At 48.3% G+C, this 19826-nt stretch overlaps 1 protein-coding gene across 50 annotated transcripts in view; it reads left to right on the plus strand.

Moving 5' to 3' along the window:
* LOC140733858 (calcium/calmodulin-dependent protein kinase type II subunit beta) overlaps positions 1-19826 on the plus strand; it is a 312164-nt gene that overhangs the window by 192275 nt on the left and 100063 nt on the right. For 42 of the 50 annotated variants that reach the window (XM_073057549.1, XM_073057550.1, XM_073057551.1 and 39 more), the window contains exons 6-9: positions 6279-6351; positions 14730-14832; positions 15415-15498; positions 18394-18488. In XM_073057549.1, the coding sequence (XP_072913650.1) occupies positions 6279-6351; positions 14730-14832; positions 15415-15498; positions 18394-18488 (355 nt within the window). Of the gene's footprint in view, positions 1-3807; positions 3881-6278; positions 6352-14729; positions 14833-15414; positions 15499-18393; positions 18489-19826 lie in introns of all 50 variants that reach the window. The other 8 variants (XM_073057587.1, XM_073057628.1, XM_073057790.1 and 5 more) reach the window with 1 other exon arrangement.

Consider the following 19826-nt stretch of genomic DNA (forward strand, 5'->3'; position numbering starts at 1 on the left):
GACCGTCAGTGTCCGTGAGCCAGTGCGTGAGAGTGAGGAACACTGCACAAGTATTGCGAAGAGGATTCCAGACCCCTCACCGTTTTAGACTCACAGGATATTCTGTAGATGCTGGAAATCTTGAACAACACGCACAAAACGCTGCAGGAATTCAGCAGGTTAGGAAGCATCTATGGGCAGACATAAACAGTTGGCATTTCAAGTCCTGTTAGAGTCATGGAAAAGTACAGCACAGAAACAGGCCTTTCGGCCCATCTAATCCTTGCCAAAGCCATTTAAACTGCCTGCTCCCACCAACCTGCTTCAGGACCATAGCCCTCCATGCTCCTACTATCCATAGAAACATAGAAAACCTACAGCATAATACAGGCCCTTCGGCCCACAATGCTGTGCCGAACATGTACTTACTCTAGAAATTACCTAGGATTACCCATAGTCCTCTGTTTTACTAAGCTCAATGTACCTATCCAGGAGTCTCTTAAAAGACCCTATTGTATCCGCCTCCACCACCATTGCCGGCAGCCCATTCTACGCGCTCACCACTCTCTGTGTAAAAAAAAAACTTACCCCTGACATATCCTCTGTAACTATTTCCAAGCACCTTAAAACTGTGCCCTCTCGTGTTAGCCATTTCAGCCCTGGGAAAAAAAAACCTCTTGACTATCCACAAGGTCAATGCTTCTCATCATCTTGTACACCTCTATCAGGTCACCTCTCATCCTCCGTCACTGCAAGGAGAAAAGGCCGAGTTCACTCAACCTATTCTCATAAGCCATGCTTCCCAATCCAGGCAACATCCTTGTAAATCTCCTCTGCACCCTTTCTATGGCTTCCACATCCTTCCTGTAGTGAGGTGACCTGAAATGAGCACAGAACTCCAAGTGGGGTCTGACCAGGGTCCTATATAGGTCTAGTAAACCTGCTCTAAATGTGAACACGCTTGCATCTTCAAATGAGAGGACCACAGCACTCCAGATGAACTGAAACAGCCTTCCTCCTTTCGGATTCTTCCTCACTCCTCCTACCTCCCTCATACGAAGGGAATGAGGGGAAACCAATGGATATGGAGGTTTTCAACAAGGCAGAGTCGTTGAACAAAATTGAGGCCCTCCACTGGTTGGGATCAACCATGGATGTAGTGTCCTAGTTGTCTACAGGACAGTATGATACGGAGAGCAAGCTGTTGCCCATGTAACAGGCTCCCCCTCTCCACGCAGCAGATGAATCCAAAGGAATTGCAGAGAGCAGTACCACTTGGCATCACCAGCATTGCCAGTCAGTGCTGAACTCAGCGTAGGACTGCCTTAGGGAGTTCCGCTCCAGACATTTCCTCAGGGTTTACTCCTGAAGCCTTTCCCATGGGTGGCTGAAGAACTGAAAATAGTTTCATTTTCACTCCCAGCTGCCTCTTACAGCGAGCAAAACGGCTCTGAATTGCCTTACTACTTATTCCTTGCCAACTATCGGTGGCAGAAGTTATATCTTTTTGCACACAGACGTGCACAACCGACATTATTAAAAACCTGTTTGCTCTAAGCACGGTGTAATGTCTAATGGCCGTGCAGGTCCACGTAACTGATGTTAGTTAGAACTGATTCAGCAGCAGCCTCCTGACCCAATTAAGCGGCATAGTGTCCCAAATAAATGAAGGAAATCCCAGCTATTTTCTTGATTAGAAAGAGTCGTCGCAAATAAGCGGCTGCCCTGATTAACGGGTGGCCCAGTTAAGCTGAATCCATTGTCTTTGATTGGAGATCTTGTGAGTTTCCTGTAGCTTTTCCTTGTCATGCTTTACCCACTCTGTGATCCCTAGTAACACCACATCACAGGTTCGGCTCGTCTTGCGTCTCGTGTCAGCTTCCTTGCCGGGAGAAGTTAAGTGATGGGAAGGGGGCACCAGGCAGTGAAGCAGGAAATGCTGAGGCCCCTTGGGCTGGGCGCCAGAAGTTACAAGCATCGGGGATGTAGTTCTTTTGAGGTGATGTTCTTGAGTTGCAGCCCTTCTGGGCAAAAGGGCCATTCTAGCTAAAAGACAGAAGGGCAAGGAGGCTCAGAGCAAACACAATCTTTTATTTCAGCTCTTCTTTCCTTGAGTCACTCCAGTGTCCTTGATTCCCCCTAACACCCAGAAATCTGCCTTCAGAATACTCAGTGACTACCTTGGGTAAAGAATTCCAAATATTCATCATGCTCTGGTTGAAGAACCTTCCTGTCTGTCATTTATGGCTGACCTCTTGTTCTGAGACCAAGTTAGACCCCTGGAACTAAACTCTCTGCCAAGGGGACACATCCATTGAGAGAACAACATGTGCAAAATACTGAAGGAACTCAGCAGGTCAGGCAGTGCCAATGGAAGCAAATTCCTGCTGCAGGGTCTCGGCCCGAAACATTTTCCTCCGCGGACATTGCCTGACTCTCTCAATTCCTCCAGCATTTTGTGATCCACATTTCCAGCATCCATGGAATATCTTGTGCCTCGGCCATTTTGTGTGGTTCTTTGGGATAGCCAGCATTTGCTCTAAGTTCTTTGGAGTACTGGCCCAGTTGGACCACTCTCAGAGGGGCCAGTGTGGTCAACCTCCCTGACCCTGGACTCAAAGATCAAAATAAATTTTATTGTCAAAGTACATATACGTCACCATATACAACCCTGAGATTCATTTTCCTGCTGGCATATCCGGCAAATCTATAGAATAGTAACTATAACGGGATCAATGAAAGGTCAACCAGAAGGCAACAAACTGTGCAAATGCAAATATAAATAAATAGCAATAAATAATGAGAACATGAGATAAAGAGTCCTTAAAGTGAGATCAGTGGCTGTGGGAACATCTCAATGATGGGCCAAGTGAGGATAGTTATCCCCTTTAGTTCAAGAGCCTGATGGTTGAGGGGTAGTAACTGTTCCTGAACCTGGTGGTGCAAGTCCTGAGGCTCTTGTACCTTCTACCTGATGTTAGTAGTGAGAAAAGAGTATGACCTGGGTAGTGGGGATCTCTGATGATGGACGTTGCTTTCCTACGGTGGTGAGTGAGCCACAACTGTCAGCTGCTGCAGTCCGAGTGGGAAGCGTGTTACGTTTGTGTCCCACGTGTTGCAGCTGGGCAGGGTGGTCCAGGGTTTCAGACGCAGTGAAGGTGAAGGGGCACGTTAGAGTGGTGTGTGATGGAGACAGCTGCTGCCGGGCACTTAGCATGCAGGTCCTTGGAGGTGGTAGATGTAGGTTTGATCTTTTGACGCTGAGGTTGAACATGGATGGTCATGGAAGTCCCACACAGTGTTGGAAGGATGGTCCTTGTGGCTTTTTTGCCAACGGTGTCTGCGAGCTGAAGAGGATGGGCTGGGAGAGAGACAACACAGGGTACTTCCTCTGACTTCTTCCCAGCCAGATGCACTGGATACATTCACTCCCTTGGAAGAAGTGGGGTACGACCCAGTCACAAGCTTTAAAGACTTGGGAATGATCATTGCCTTGGTATTTGTTTAAAAATCGGTGAACCAAAAATCAGAAATTACCTTCCAAGTGACTGCACGTGTCCCTGTGCTCGCTCACTCTCTCAGTAGATGTCTTTTCCTTAACCTGTACGAGGCTTCCAGCTGAGGCAGGGGTCTGATTGCCAGTGTACGGAGCCAGCATCACCTGGGTGTTTGTTGTGTCAAAAACAAACTGTCCGTTTCTTCCTCCTCTGTAGTGGTTTCTCCTGTTCTCTCCTGCAACATTTACTGGTCCTATGGTTCTCCCCCTCCCTCTCCCTATCCCCACCCTCCTCCCTCACCTGTCTCTCCCTGTCCTTCTTTGTTTTACAGTCACTGTATCCATCAGATTCTAGACAGTGTTAATCACATTCACCAACATGACATTGTACACAGGGACCTGAAGGTCAGTATCTTCTAACATTTACAGAAATGAAAAAAAAAATAAAACAAAAAAAAAATTAAAATAATGATACGCTTGAGTCTAAAGTAATGTGATGTGTACAGGTGCAGAGTTTATTCTGCCTCTTGTTATTCGTTTGTCCTCTTTTGTGTCGTTATTTTACATTTTTTTTTAAAGGCCTCCTCTGCATGGCTCTTTCTACCATCCCAAAAGTCTCTTGGGTTCTAGGCTGTGAGAGGCAGTTGAAAGGGAAACCATCAGGCAGGGGGGGGGGGATTAATAATCGGCCTTCCCTCCCCAATCGCTCACCTCCCCTCCCTCCACACCCCAACCTACATTACCCTCACCTCGAGTGCAAGGTTTAAAACAAAATTTGAAGCTTCTTGTGCGTTTTCAGAGATGTCCACTGACCCACGGCCCAAAAAGAAAATGCCTTCCCCCCCTTTGAAATCAAACAAAATCTTGTTCAAGCGGTATCCTCTTGGTGGCCTTTGAGACTTCAAGGGCATGACTGCACTTCAACCCCCCCCCCACCCCCACCCCTTCTCGAGTCTGTCACGCTTTATTGCTCTTGACGATGTTCTTTCAGGGATGCACAGACTGGTCTGTGGCCAGGGCCAGGCACGAGCTTGTACCCACTTCCGCCTCCTGGTGGCAGCCACAGCAACTGCAGTCCTGGGGTCAGTGGCGGGGGCTGCCGAGGGTCAACGATATCGTCAGGCAACATTGAGGGTCAGAGAGGGGCTTACGGCCAACAGCAGGGTCGATGGGGGTCAGAATCAGGGTTAATATCACTGGCTTATGTTATGAAATTTGTTTTTGGGCAGAAGTACATTGTAATACATAATAAAATAATTGTAAATTTAAATAAGAAATATATTTTTTTTAATTAAGTTTAGTTAAATAGTAATAAAAAGAGCAAAGAAGTTGAAATATCGAGGCAGTGTACATGGGTTCATTGTCCATTCGGAATCTGTCGGTGTACAGTGGGGTCAGAGTTCGGACACTGCGGGTCAGCGAGGTGGTTGGAAGGCTGGTCACTAAGCGTCCCCAGCAGGGTTGGGCTCCAGGATGGATGCTGTTTTAGATGTCACAGCTGGCTTTTTGGGTCAGCTGCACAGGGAAAACAGTTGGAGGCGTTTCTGATCAGGCCCGGAGGGGGCAGGTTCCAGGGGCTCCCGTTACTGAAGCCGTCACAGGGGTCTATCGGGCATTGGGTGCCAGTGTTGCGTCTGTAGCTGTTGAGCAGCACCTGGTCCTCACTCTGTGGACAAGCACCCACTGCCCCATATACTGTGGGTCCACTCACTGCAATAGCTGCCAGGAGCCTGATCAGAACAAGCCCGGGGGAGCCCCACACCGTCACAGGGAGAACGTGCAAGCTCCACACAGACAGCTCTGTATCAAACCCAGGTCTCTGAGCTGTGAAGGTTGGATTTTAACCTCTTCGTTGGTCAGGACAGTTAGAGATGGACAATGAATGCTGGCTTTGCCAGTGATGTCCGTGCTGGGAAACTGAATGATAAAGCAAATTAGGTCCCGGAAAGAGGGGAGTGACAGAAATGGAGAAAGCTGGGGAGATTCAGCAGGTCAGGCAGCATCTAGGGAGACTCGGCGGTCAGGGAGTGTTTGGGAAGACTCAGCAGGTCAGGCAGCGTCTGAGGAGAGAGAGACGGGGCAGATGCCCTGTTGATGACGGGGCTCGGGAGGTGGGGTTAGGGTCAGGCTTCTCTGTTCCCCATGTTCTGCTGCTGTTGTCACCAGGCCACCCAGAGAAAGAATCTGCCAGACAGAGCGGGCGACAAAATCAGCCCAGGGAAGGCACTACGCGACCACAAGACAGCGACTGGCCGAGAGGGCTTGGCTGAGTGGGCATTGTACGTGGAGGGAGGACAAGGGCGCTTTTCAGGGTGGCCGCCTTGACGTGCGTCCTGATGGGAGGCCGCCAGCCTGAAACCCCCCCGAACCGCTTCTCCCTTCTCGCGCTCTGCCCGTCCGCCAGAGTGTCTCCCGTCGCCTCAGACACCCAGGGTCGGTAGTCTTCCGCTGTAACACCCCCTGCCTCAGTGCGTGTCTACATTTGGCTCTGTGGACAGCACCCCTCCCCGCCCTTGCTCTGTCTGACAGACTCCCAGTGTGAAGTGCGGATCAAAAACAATCTCAAAACTACTCTAAAGGAGGGGGGGTTAATTGAAAATGAAAACAAAAATAAATCTGGTAACAGAATTTTGCCTTCTGAGGGATGGGGTTCAGGTGTGCCTGCTGGTTGAGCCAGCCTGGGTTTAGTCCTGTCTTGCTCTGGCACACCCCTTCCGCTGAGATGAGATGTGTTGAGACTGCACCAGTCTGTGCCACGTTAGACTCACCTGCAACTAACACGCCCCCTGGTGTTTGCATGCAGTCATTGCATCCAACAGATCCTAGAGGCCGTGCTCCACTGCCACCAGATGGGGGTTGTCCATCGAGACCTCAAGGTGAGTTCCGCCGTAGCAGCGACGCCAAGGTCGTAACCCTCGCAAGCCACGTCTTTTTTACATCCTCCGTTGAACCGTTCTCAACTCCTCTGCTACTCTGCCGGTCTGGTAATTTTAATGCAAAGCGGGCCGCAGCCAGTCCTTCTCTGGGATGTTGCAGAAGGATTTCAGTTGCTGAGGGGGGACGGGAGCCTCATGACCTGGGAAGGGTGTGCAGTCTTGGTCGAGGTCCATCCGGAAAGTGGCAGCAGTCCGTCTCCTAGACTTGGTGTTCCTGGATGTTCTGAGGACGGGGTTCCAACCCCCAGTTTGCCGGAGTGGAATATGGACCAGCGTTTCCAGTGATTAGCTGCGGACCGTCTGTCCCAGGCTGCCCAGGAACCTCCAACGGCAGTAGTCTCAGTTCACGCCCAAATCTCGCTTAGGGTATGTGGGATAAGCCTTGTAGGAGGGCAAAGGAGGCCTAGGGAACAAGGAGTGTGGGTATTGTTTGAGGGCAAAAACAGACTAGTGAAACCTCAGTCTAGTCAGCAATGTAGATCCAGGTGCCGATCGATCCCTGAACTTCAACCCAGTGAGGTGGTAACCGGGCCGACAGCAGATGAGTCTTTCCAAATGCACGGCAGGCTGTGGGAAGGGGACGCATCCCTGGTGCTGCAAAGGTTAATTTGGAGGTTTTTCCCAGTGGGGATATGATTTCGGCTTTTGGGGCTCTTGTTAAGGTCACGACCTTGTGTTCAGACCACAGCAGCACCTGAGCACAAGGTTGGCAGAAAGCGGGCCACCATCCCGTCACTTCAAACTCCCTCAGGAGTGCACCCTTGGTAAAGTGCTGCTGTCTGGGTGGGTGGTAAAGGCCAGGAAAACCAATTACCTGTTTGGATTGGTGACCTAGTGCTGCAATAAAATTACCAGCAAAGCACTTTCTCTCTCTCTCTCTCTCTCTCTCTCTCTGTCTCTCTCTCTCTGTCTCTCTCTCTCTCTCTCTCTCTCTCTCTCTCTCTCCTCTCTCTCTCTCTCTCCCCCTCTCTCTCTCTCTCTCCCTCTCTCTCTCTCTCCCCTCTCTCTCTCTCTCTCTCTCTCTCTCTCTCTCTCTCTCTCTCTCTCTCTACCCCCTCTTCCTCCCTCCCTGACTCTCTCTCTCTCTCCCTCTCTCCATTCCCCCTCTCCCTCTCTCCATTCCCCCTCTCCCTCTCTCCATTCCCCCTCTCCCTCTCTCCCTCTCTCTCTCTCTCTCCCACCCCCTCTCCCCCCCCCTCTCTCTCTCTCTCCCTCTCTCACTCTCTCTGTCTCTCTCTCCCTCTCTGTCTCTGTAGCTTGAGCTTTGCTGATCCCGTTGCTGCCTGCTTGCCTTTCCTGGCTGGGAAAGCTGCTTTACAGGATGCATTGGAAATCGCATGGCAGCTTTGAATTGGAATGTGTGCTGTCTGCTGTGTGCTCGCTTGATCTTAGTGCTGAGGATTCGTACATTTACATCAGTGTCTTATGTGCACATAATACTGTAAAAGACAAATGTCTTTATTTAAAAATAAATTAATATATTTATGCATATACTTGTGTGTATAAAACACAAAGTGTTCACAGAGTGTTTTGTTGTGTGCGTGTGTTAAATTTTTGCCATTTCACTATTTAATGTACGTGATTGTTGGGAGTCGTTTTGAGATCTTACTGTGTTCTGTGGATTCAGTGCGATTCATCGATCAGGGCGTCCACCACCTCACCGCAAGATCCGTCCACTCTGGGGCTGCTTCTGCCCGAGTCCCTGACAACTTGGCCGATGTGTGAAGCCCTACTCCCCCCGCCCCCACAATCTGCCTCTGACAATCCAAACTGGCCCCCACTTCCACGCCAGCGGGTGATCACCGTTTCCACCCTACTCCTGCACTCTCTCTTCCCTGCTATCTTCAGCCCCCAGATCAACACCCCTTCCTCCAACGTTCCCCTGGACAACCTGGTCACTAGATCAACCCTCCCTCCCTACCCTGGACAACCCAGTCACTAGATCAATCCTCCCTCCTTCCCTCACTCTACCCCTGGACAACTCCATCACATGATCAGCCCTCCATCCTTTCCTCCCTCCCTTCCCCTGGACAACCTGGTCACTCGATCAACCTTCCCTCCTTCCTTCACTGCCTACCCTGGACAACTCCAACACTAGGTCAGTCTTCCCTCCTTCCCTCACTCTCTACCCCTGGACAACTCCATCACAAGATTAGCCCTCTGTCCTTCCCTCCCTTCCCCTGGACACCCCGATCACTAGATCAGCTCCCCACCTTCCCTCCCTCCCTCCTGTTTCTTTGCCCCAGGGTGATATCTCCCCAAGCCCCAGAAAGGCAAGGCCCTGTGTTCTGTGCCTTTCCAGCTCCTGCTCCATCCCAAAGTCAGTGAATACACAGACACAGGCCCCACCCTTGTCCTGACGTCACTGAACCCTCAGGTTGAGCTATGCAGGGTGAATGTTGGCCTGAGGCAGCCCCTGTGACCCTTGCCTCCCCTCACTCACTACCCACATGACCACCCCCGCCCTCACGACTCTCAGGCCAATCTTCCTGGGTGAGTATCGGGTTATTCCCAGCCACACCCTGAAGATCAGCTCCTAGCTGGAGCGCAGGTTGATGACACTGCAGTCCTTCAGCCACAACACAAAATTAGAAATGTTTCTTGCATGAGTTATTCAGCTGAATTAAAAATTTTAAGATAATAATCCACAGAGAAATAAAATCAAAGTTCTTGTCTGTTTTAATATCTAAGTTTACAAACACACCCGCCTGCTCCTTTTCCTTGCCACAGAAGTTGATGTTTCAAGGGGACATGGATCCTCAGAGCCTGGTTACTCTCCATAAGTCTGGGCAACGAGGCCTCGGACTGTAGGAGACTATGCCTCCTCACCTGCACAATTCCCAGATTCCGATCTCTGGTTTCCTTCCCCTTCCAGCCATCGGAAGTGAGTCTGGCATGACTCTGGGATTGATTCTGGCTTCTGGAGGTGTGACTCCTCAGCCTGTGGGTGTTTGTGGCCACAGATTTGCCTTGTTTCCCTCCGCCCCCACAATTTGAACATAGAAATCTACAGCATATTACAGGCCCTTCGGCCCACAATGTTGTACCGACCATGTAACCTACTCTAGAAACTGCCTGGAATTTCCCTACTGCATAGCCCTCTACCTTTCTAAGCTCCATGTACCTATCTAAGACCCTATGGTATCCGCTTCCAACTCCATCGCTGGCAGTGCATTCCACACACCCACCACTCTCTGTGTGGAAAAACTTACCCCTGACATCCCCCTATACCTACTCCCAAGCACCTTAAAACTATACCCCCTCGTGTTAGCCATTTCAGCTCTGGGGAAAAGATTCTGACTAATTCTGACTCTATTAATGCGCCTCATCATCTCATACACTCCTATCAGGTTGCCTTTCATCCTCCGTCTCTCTAAGGAGAAAAGACCAAGTTCATTCAGCCTATTCTCATAAGGCACCCTCTCCAATCCAGGCAACATCCTTGTAAATCTCCTCTGCACCCTCTCTGTGGTTATTTGAGCATTATCTTTGAACTGGCAGTCACTCTGAGCACCGAATTTGAGGATAGGAAGTTGTTATTTCCACCACCCTCCTGCCCCCAGACCTGTTCCACCCTCCTAAGAGTCTGAAGGAGGCCACAGGCCATCTAGACCATGCCAATACAATTTAAACAGCCTACTCCCATTGACTTGCACTGGGACAGTAGCCCCTCCATACCCCTACCATCCATGTACCTATCCAGACTTCTCTTAAAGGTTGAAATTGAGCTCACGTGCATCACTTGTGCCGGCAACTCATTCCACACTCTCATCACCCTCTGATGAAGAAATTTTCCCTCATGTTCCCCTTAAACTTTTGATCTTTTGCTCGTAACCCATGACCTTTGGTTGTTGTCCCACCCAACCTAGCAGAAGAAACCTGGTTACATTTTCCCTATCTATACCCCTCACAATTTTATATACCTCTATCAAATCTCCTCTCAAGCTTCTATTTTCCAAGGAATAAAATCCTAACCTATTCAATCTTTCCTTATGACTCGGGTCCTCCAGACCCGGCAACATCTTTGTAAATTTTCTCTGTACTTTTTCTCTTTCTTGCAGGTAGGGTGACCAAAACTGCACACAATACTCTAAATTAGGCCTTGCCAATGTCCTGTACAACTTCAACATAACATTCCATCTCCTGTCCTCAATACATTGATTTATGAAGGCCACTGTGCCAAAAGTGTTGTTTATGACTCTTATCTACCTGTGACACTGCCAACAAATTATGTACCTGTTTTCCCGGATCTCTTTATTCTGCCACACTCCTCAGTGCCCTATCGTCCATCTGCCCTTTTTCAGCCCATTTCTCCAACTGATGCAGATACCTCTGGAAGCCACGATAGCCTTCCTCACTATCCACTATATCACCCAGTCTTGGTGTCATCCACAAATTTGCTGATCCAGTTAACCACATTGTCATCCAGATCATTGAGATAGATAACAAGCAACAACAGACCTGGTAACTATCCCTGTGGCACTCCACGAGTCACAGGCCTCCAGTCAAAGTGGCAACCATCTACCACTACTCTCTGGCTTCTCCCACAGAGCCAATGACTAATCTAATTTACTGTCTCATCTTGAATGCCGAGCAACGGAACCTTCTCGACCAAGCTCCCAAGCAGGACCTTGTCAAAAGCTATGCCAAAGTCTGTGTAGACAGCATCCACTACCTTGTCTTCATCCACTTTCCTGGTAACTTCCTCGAAAAACTCTATAAGATTGGTTAGGCTTGACCTACCATGCACAAAGCCATACTAACTACCCTTAATCTACCAAATTCTTTCTTAGGTGTTTTCTTGCATTTCTTAGAATCCATAAGCACCTCATTTGTTCCTACCTGCCTATAGCTGCTATGCACCTCTCTTGAAAACCAACATTCCCTACTCTTGCTATCTTTACCTTTTATTCTGACAGTCACATGCAAGCTTTGTACTCTCAAAATTTCACTTTTGAAGACCTCACACTTATCAAGTACACCTTTGCCAGAAAACAGCCTGTCCCAATCCACACTTGCCAGATCCTCTCTAATGCCATCAAAATTGGACTCTCTCCAATTTAGAATCTCAACCTGTGGACCAGACCTATCTTTGCATGTTTACTTTGAAACTAATGGCAATGTGATCATGAGATGCAAAATGTTCCCCAGCACGAGCTTCTGTCACCTGCCCTGTCTCATTCGTAATAGCAGATCAACATTACATACTCTATTGTTGGAACTTCTACATGCTGATGAAGGAAACTTTCCTGATCACATTTGACAAACTCTATCCTAACTATTCTTTGACAGTATGAGAGTCCCAGACGATATGTGGAAAGTTTAAAATCACCTCCTACAACAAACTTATGTTTCTTGCAACAGTCTGCAGTCACTTGACAAATTTGCTCCTGCAAATTCTGAGGAATGTTGGGTGGTCTGTAATATTAGCCCCATTAATGTGATCATACCTTTCTTATTTCTCGGTTCCACCCATAACGCCTCACTAGTTGAGTTCTCTAGTCTGTCTTGACAGAGCACTGCCGTGACATTTTCCCTCCTCCTTTAATCCCTGCGGTTCTGGCACGTCTAAAACCCCAGAATATTGAGCTGCTAGTCCTCCCCCTCCTACAACCAAGTCTTACTAGTTACTACAAAGTCATAATTTCAGTTGTTGATCCAGGCCCTGAGCTCATCCCCCTTTCCTACAATACTTCTTGCATTGAAATATACGAATCTCAGGACACTAGTCACACCACGCTCAACCTTTTGATTCCTGACTTCGTCTGAGGTCTTCCCAACATCAGCTTCTACAACCTCTCCACTAACTGTTCTGGCACTCTGGTTCCCCCCACCGCACTCGCCTGCCCCACAACTCTAGTTTAAATCCCACCGTGCGGCATTAGTAAACATTCCCGCAAGGATATTAGTTCCCTTCCAGTTGAGATGCAAACTGTTCCTTCTGTACAGGTCCCACCTTCTTGGAAGAGAGCCCAATGATCCAGAAATCTTATGCCCCGCCCCCCACAGCAACTCCTTAGCCACTTATTAAAACTGTATAATCTTCCTGATTCTGACCTCGCTAGCAATCCTGAGATCACAACCGTGAAGGTCCTGCCCTTTAACTTAGCATCTAACTCCCAGATATCCCTACGCAAAATCTCAACACTTGTCCTACCCATGTCGTAGGCTCTTAACTTGTTAAGCAGCCTTATGTGTGGCATCTTGTCAAAGGCCTTCTGAAAATCCAAGTACACAACATCCACTGATCCTGCTTGTTATTTCTTCAAAGTATTCCAACTGATTTGTCGGGTAAGATTTTCCCTTAAGGAAACGATGCTGACTACAGCCTATTTTATCACGTGCTATCTAGTGCTCTGAAACAATCGACTCCAACATCTTCCTGACCACTGAGGTCAGAATATCTGGCCAAAAATTTCCTTTTGTCTGCCTCTCTCCCTTCTTGAATAGTGGAGTAACATTTGCAATTTTCTTGTCCTCCAGAGCCATTTCAGAGTGTAGTGATTCTTGAAAGATCATTACTAATGCCTCCACAATCTCTTTAGCCACCTCCTTCAGAATCCTGGGGTATAGACCATCTGGTTCAGATTACTTATCTACCTTCAGACCTTTCAGTTTCCCAAGCATCTTCTCCCTCATAATAGCAACTTCTGGCATACTACTAGTGTCTTCCACAGTGAAGACTGATGCAAAATATTTACTCAGTTCGTCCACCATTTCCTCTCAAGCATCATTTTCCAGTGGTCCGATATTTACTCTCGCCTTTCTTTTGCTCTTTAGATATCTAAAGAAACTTTTGATAATTTATTTAATGTTATTGGCTAGCCTTATTTCATATTCCATTTTCCCCCTTTATGGCTTTTTTAGTTGCCTTCTATTGTTTTTTTAAAAGCTTCCCAATCCTTTAACTTCCCATTATTTTTTGCTGTATCATATGCCCTCTCTTTGGCTATTTTTGTTGGCTTTGACTTCTCTTGTCAGCCACAGTTATGTTACCCAGCCTTTAGAAGACTACTTCTTTGGGATGTATCTAATTGCTCCCAGAAATTCCAGCCATCGCTATTCTGCCATCATCCCTGCTAGTGTCCCCTTCCAATTAACTTTGGCCAGCTCCTCTCTCATGCCTCTGTAATTCCCTTTACTCCTGCGCAAGTTGCAATGTGAATTCTATTGCATTATGATCACTTCCTCTAAGGGTTCTTTTACCTTAAACTCTCAAATTAATTCTGTTTCATTACACAACACCTAATCCGGAATAGCTGATCTCCTCATAGGTTCAAGCATGAGTCGCTGTAAAAAGCCATCTCACAGGCATTCTACAAATGTTCTCTCTCGTGATCCAAAATCAGCACCAACCTGATTTTTTTCTCAGTTTACCTGTGTATTGAAACCCCCCATGACCATCGTAACATTGCCCTTTTGACATGCATTTTCTATCTCCTGTTGTAATGTTTAGTTCAGATTCTTGCTACTGTTCGGTGTCCTGTATATAACTTCCATCAGGGTCTCTGTACCCTTGCAGTTTCTTAGCCCTACCCACAGGACTCTACACCTTCCTATCCTGTCACCTCTTTCTAAGGATTTGAGTTCATTTTTCACCAGTAGGGCCCTCCCACACCCTTCTGCCCACCCGCCTGTCCTTTTGGTACAACATGTACCCTTGGATGTTAAACTCCCAGGTATAATCTTCCCTCAGCCACGTCTCAGTGATGTCCACAATGTCATAGTTACCAATCTCTAACTGCACTACGTGATCATCTACCTTATTCCATATACAGTGTGCATTCAAAGATAACACCTCCAGTTCTGTATTCGTCACCCTTTTCGATTTTATCCCCCCCTTTTACACTGCAACTCATCCCACCCACTAACTGCTATATTGCCCTATTGAAATGCCCAACAGGTCAAGCCACACCTGTTGGAAGGGAAACAGAGTTCTGCCAAGTATCCCCAGTATGTTCTGTTTTTATTTTAGATTGCCAATATCTGCTGTTTTTTTCCCCCAATTCCCTTCACCAACACGTCCATATCGAATGTGGAGCTTGTGGCTGACCTGTGGTCAGCTGTTTGAGGACAGTGCACAAAGGGCCGTGCCCCCACATCCCGGTCTGTCCCATCACTTTCCCAGCTGTCATCAGGTCCTGCTGTCTACCGAGGAGACGGCAGCCCCCTGCCTGTGTTCAAACTGTGTGGGAAATCAGTTCTCACTGAGTAAAATGGCTTTTCTGAAGCTTGTTGCTCGCGGGACTGCTTCAGCTTTGTAAATTCCGCTGTGTAACTATGGTGATTTTCCTTCCACCAACGCCCTCGTCCCAAAGCCTGAAAACTTGCTGCTCGCCAGTAAGTGCAAAGGTGCGGCAGTGAAGCTGGCTGACTTCGGACTGGCCATCGAAGTTCAAGGAGAGCAGCAGGCATGGTTTGGTAAGTCCTGTCGCTGGTCCCGGGGTGCTCTGTGATGTAACCCCTAACAGCTCTCTCACACACAACAACAGATAACAGATCGCCTACACAAGGTTATCAGTCCCCAAATCCCCAATCCCTCCCTCGCCCTCTGTTGTAAGAGGACGTTGACTTGTAACTTGGCCACAGAGTGCGCTCAAACGCAAGCACAGTCGCAGGCTGCAGCTCGGCTGTAGGGTGGGTGCGACCTTGAATTTGGAGCGTGGTCGCTGCACGCTGCGCTGTTTCCCGTTCACTCTGATATCGCATCACTGCCCTGCAACCTGCAGTCTTGCGAGAAAGACTGCAAACAGTGTTTGCCTCTGTGTTAAGTACATTGGTTCAGACTGTGGCTTCCGCTGCCCACAGGCACTTGCCTCTGGTTTGGGATTCCTACACAGAAATGTGTCTGCAAGCGAGGGTTTGACAGAAGTCCCAGGGAGAGCAGTTTCTATGATGGACTCTGGAATGATTATGTTCTACCGCCTGAGTTGCAGAGCTGGTAAGTCTGCACACTCCAGGTAAAGGCCAAAGATCTGACGGTGCTTTTCCAACCACTTCCAGGTTTTGCAGGGACACCTGGATACCTCTCCCCTGAAGTACTTCGAAAAGAAGCCTATGGGAAGCCAGTGGATATCTGGGCATGTGGTAAGCTATGAAGCAAGATTCAGGACTGTTTAATGTCATTTCCTGTACACAGTGTAAAAGAGAGCAGAATAATTGTTTCTCCAGATCTGACGCAGCACACAAGAAAACAAAGAGCTCCATAATAGAAAAACACACAATATAAATGCCTAGGGTAGCTCATATACACAGATTGAATGACGGTAAAGTGAGGGTAGGCACAGGAGTGTCTGTACATAAGGTGACTGGCAGGAAATAATAAAATAGTTGGGGGTGTAGAGGGGCAGATTAGTGGATGGAGGTGTTGATCAGCCTCACTGCTTGGGGAGAGTAACTGTTTTTGAGTCTGGTGGTCCTGGTGTGGTTACTATGTAGCCTCCTTCCGGATAGGAGTGGGACAGACAGTCCATGAACAGTGTAGGTGGCATCCTTCTTGATGTTAGTGGCCCTTTCTGTATATACGCCCAGGTGCTGGTGACACGTTGAACCCTTTTGACTACCTGTTGCTGTCTCTGTCATTTGGAGACAGACGTTAGAAGAAAGGGTTTTTTTTTTCCAAGCGTCCTTGAACATCTGGGATTGTGAGAATTGTGTCAGGATGTTAACTGGGTGAGATGCATGACCAGGCCTCCTTTGAATATGGGTGACAAACTTCACCATGTTGTGCTGGGAACCAGTCAGCTTGTCTTCTGATAAATGGATACTGGAGGGCCCCACCACACTGCTTCTGCCACTCTGGCGGAGCGCACCTCTCTCCTGAGTGGCTGCAATCAGGCAGCACCGTGGCTTGGGGCCTAGTCCTTACTACAACCGAAGCTACATGCGTGGGATAGAGAGCATGCTTGGTGGCTGCTTGCTGAAATTGGTCAGGACGGGACTAAAAGTAGCATCGTGAACAAAAACAGCAAACACATGTTGGAGGATATTTTCAATTCTCATTTCCAGGGCAACAGGCCTGGCTGTAGCGAGGGGTGAAAGTATGCTGGGTATTGGGCCAGCTGGTAATGCCACAGAGAGTTGCAGGTGAATGGAACTTATGGCTCAGTACATCTCAAACTTGTGCTCATGAACGGTCAGACACACAAGGGCTCCAAGTGGCATGGAGTTCAGTCACTGGCACCTCTGATCTCCTGCACGTCCTGGGGTTGGAGGGATGCTGTGGATGCGCTTCCCACCTGGCCCCTCAGCTTCACACAGCTGATTGTGGTGGGAGCCAGACTGCGTGGTTGGTCCAGTGGGAAGGATGACTGATTCACTGACTCCATCAGCGAGATGGGGGGTGGGCCTACAAGGCTCCGATTGTAGCGAGGATTGGGCCTCAAGCCGCAGTGCCATCTGCTTGCAGCCAGTCAGGAGAGAGGCACGCTGCACCTTAGTGCTGGAGACAGTGTGGCCAAGTATCCATACTGGAGTCGCTGCTGCCCCCAGTTTTCGCTCGCCAGAAGACAAGCTGTGTTGTGTTTAACTGCAGACTGACGCAACGTTCATGGACTCGGGAACTTGGACTGTATTTCTTGTGTGACTGTCTTACTGCTATCTTATACGTGCTTTGTGCTGTGTATGGCTGTTGGTACTGTGGTTTGTACCTTGGTCCCGGAGTAACGCTGTTCTGTTTGGCTGCATCCATGGGTATTCATGTGACAATTAAACTTGAACTTGAACCTGTTTCAGCTTTACAAAACGCTGGTTAAGTTGCACTCAGAGTTGTGTATGCTGTTCTAATCAGCACGCTATAGGAAGGGCATGGTTACATTGAAGGGAATGCAGAGGAGATTCACCAAGATGTTGCCTGGATTGGAGTTATGGGCAATCACTGGATATGTTGGGCTTGTTTTCTCTGGAGTGAAGGAGACTAATAGAGGCATATTACAGTATAAGAGATATAAATAGGGTAGATATTCAGAATTATTTTCATATGGTAGGGGGACAAAAAGCAAGAGGCTTTTAAGGTGAGTGGAAGGAATTTTAAAAGGCACCTGGAGAGCAAGGTTCTTTTTATCACATAGAATAGTTGGTACCTAGAACACATTGTGAGAGGGGGTGGTAGAATCAGGTTTGGTGTTTAGATGAAGTCTTTGATAGGCATGGGAAGGTACAAACCTAATGCAGACAAATGGTAGGTGGGCAGAAATGTCAGCATGTGCATGATGGGCTGAAGGGCCTGTTTCTGTGCTGTAAGCCTTATGACTGATAGTGGAGGTGGCCATTCAGCCCATCCAGTTGTACTAGCTCCTACAACAATCTCATTAATCCTGTTTTGCCCCATTCATCTCTCGCACGCTCATCAACTCTCCCAGCTCTCCAGCTAGGGGTAGTTTCCTTTGACCAGTTACCCTACCAGCCCTCATGCCTTTGGGATGGGGGAAGAAGCTGAAGTAGGTGGGGGAAGCCCAGGTGGCCGCAGGGAGAAAGGTGCAAACTGCACAAAAGAGACGAGCTCTTGTGCGGCACCTGAGACTCGGCACAAACTCTTGAAGGCATGGTAGCGTAACAGTTCGCAGTGCCAGAGATCATTAATCGGGATTCAGCTCCCACCACTGTCCGTAAGGAACCTGCCTGGTCTCCCGCTCATGGTGTGCGTTTCCTGCCGTGTTCCAAAGATGTATTAGTGGGTGAAGACCTGTGGGTTGTGGGCATGAATGTTGGCACCGGAAGTGGGCTGCCCCCTCCCATCCTGGGGCGATGTCGGTGGTTGACACAAAGCATTTCACTGTATGCGTCAACGTTTCAATGCACATGTGACAAAGTTTTTCTTTTTAATTTCTTTAACTCTTGAGTCCGTGGTCCAGAGCTGTATTTGTTTGGTGAGTGATACTGCTGTTCCCTCGAGAGGCTGTGAATGGTCAGTGGGTTGTGGTGTTAATCTTTGGAACTGGGGGTGTATTTGACTGAAGTACCTTTATCTCCTTCTCCTTTCAGGAGTCATTCTCTACATCTTGCTTGTTGGCTACCCGCCCTTCTGGGACGAAGACCAGCACAAACTCTACCAGCAGATTAAGGCTGGCGCTTACGATGTACGTACAAGGCAGCAACTCGGTTTGTTTCCACTCTGACCCCCATCACAAGAGGAGCACCTTCCTGTTCCCTTTCTGCACAAGTTGCAGCCATGCCACACATACTTAAAGGGAAGGTCCCAGTGTTGCCCCAGCCTTGAGCTGTGTGCCAAATTCTGGGTGAAAGCATCCATCACTGGCCCAGTTTGTAATCTTCCACACCACCACCCAGCCACAGCTGGTGACAGAGCACCATCTTGTTTTGATTTTTCCCTGTAGTCGAAATCGAGTGTACTGTCCTAATCACAGTCCTAATACTGTCCTTCTTCACGCAGATGCGTGGCATCCTGTATACAGCATTCAGAGGAAAAATATAAATTAGCACAAGTTTACAGAAAGAGGAAAAACAAATTCAATTCGTTGTGGAGATGTTAGAGGAGATTTAAACGTTTTAGTGAAAGTAGGCTGTGCAGGAAAGTAAGTTTTTTAATTTTTATTTAACGATACAGCGGAGTAGGGCTTCAGGCCTTTAAGCCATGCTGCCCCAGAAACCCTATAACAAAACCAATTAACCCTAACCTAATCACGGCACAGTTTACAATGACCTGTTAACCCACCGGTGCACCTTTGGACAATGGGAGGAAACCAGAGGACCCGAAGAAAGCCACGCATTCCATGGGGAGGGCATAGAGAGTCTCCTTACAGAACAGTGCCAGAATTACACTCCAGAGCACCCTGACCCACAATAGTGCTGTAAACCACTAGGCTGTCGTACAGTCGTACGCACAGTTTCGACCCCCCCCCCCCCCCCCCACCCCCCACAATCAGCAGCTGGTAAGCTCCTCACTCCAGTTCCCGGGTGAGCGTCAGTGCTGCTGCACAGAGCACCCTGGGGTGATGGAGTGGAGTCAGTAGAGAGAGAGAGAGAGAGAGAGAGAGAGAGAGAGCGAGAGCAGCTGATTTCAACGCTGTCCCATATCTGACCTGACACACAGATAAGTCAGCTAAAACAGGGTTTGAGCAAATAAAACTGTCTCAGCCTTGCATAACGCAGCCCATTGATGTGTGACTCGGAAGTTATTGGAATAAGCCAGCAGCCCACATCTTACTGCGGAAGCAGATTTATCATCACTGTCTTATAAGATGTCAAAAACAAATTTTAATAATCTATAATTGGCAATAAAATAGTGCAAAAAGAGAGCAAAAAATAGAAAAGAAAATGGTGAGATTGTGTACAAGGGTGCATTATCCATTCTAAAATCTGATGGTGGAGGGGAAGAAGCTGTTCCTGAAACATTGAGCAACACACAGACATACAGAATTCTGGAGGGACTCAGCAGGCCAGGCAGCATCTACAGA

This window comes from Hemitrygon akajei, chromosome 1 (genome assembly GCF_048418815.1).
Source record: "Hemitrygon akajei chromosome 1, sHemAka1.3, whole genome shotgun sequence".
Lineage (NCBI taxonomy): Eukaryota > Metazoa > Chordata > Chondrichthyes > Myliobatiformes > Dasyatidae > Hemitrygon > Hemitrygon akajei.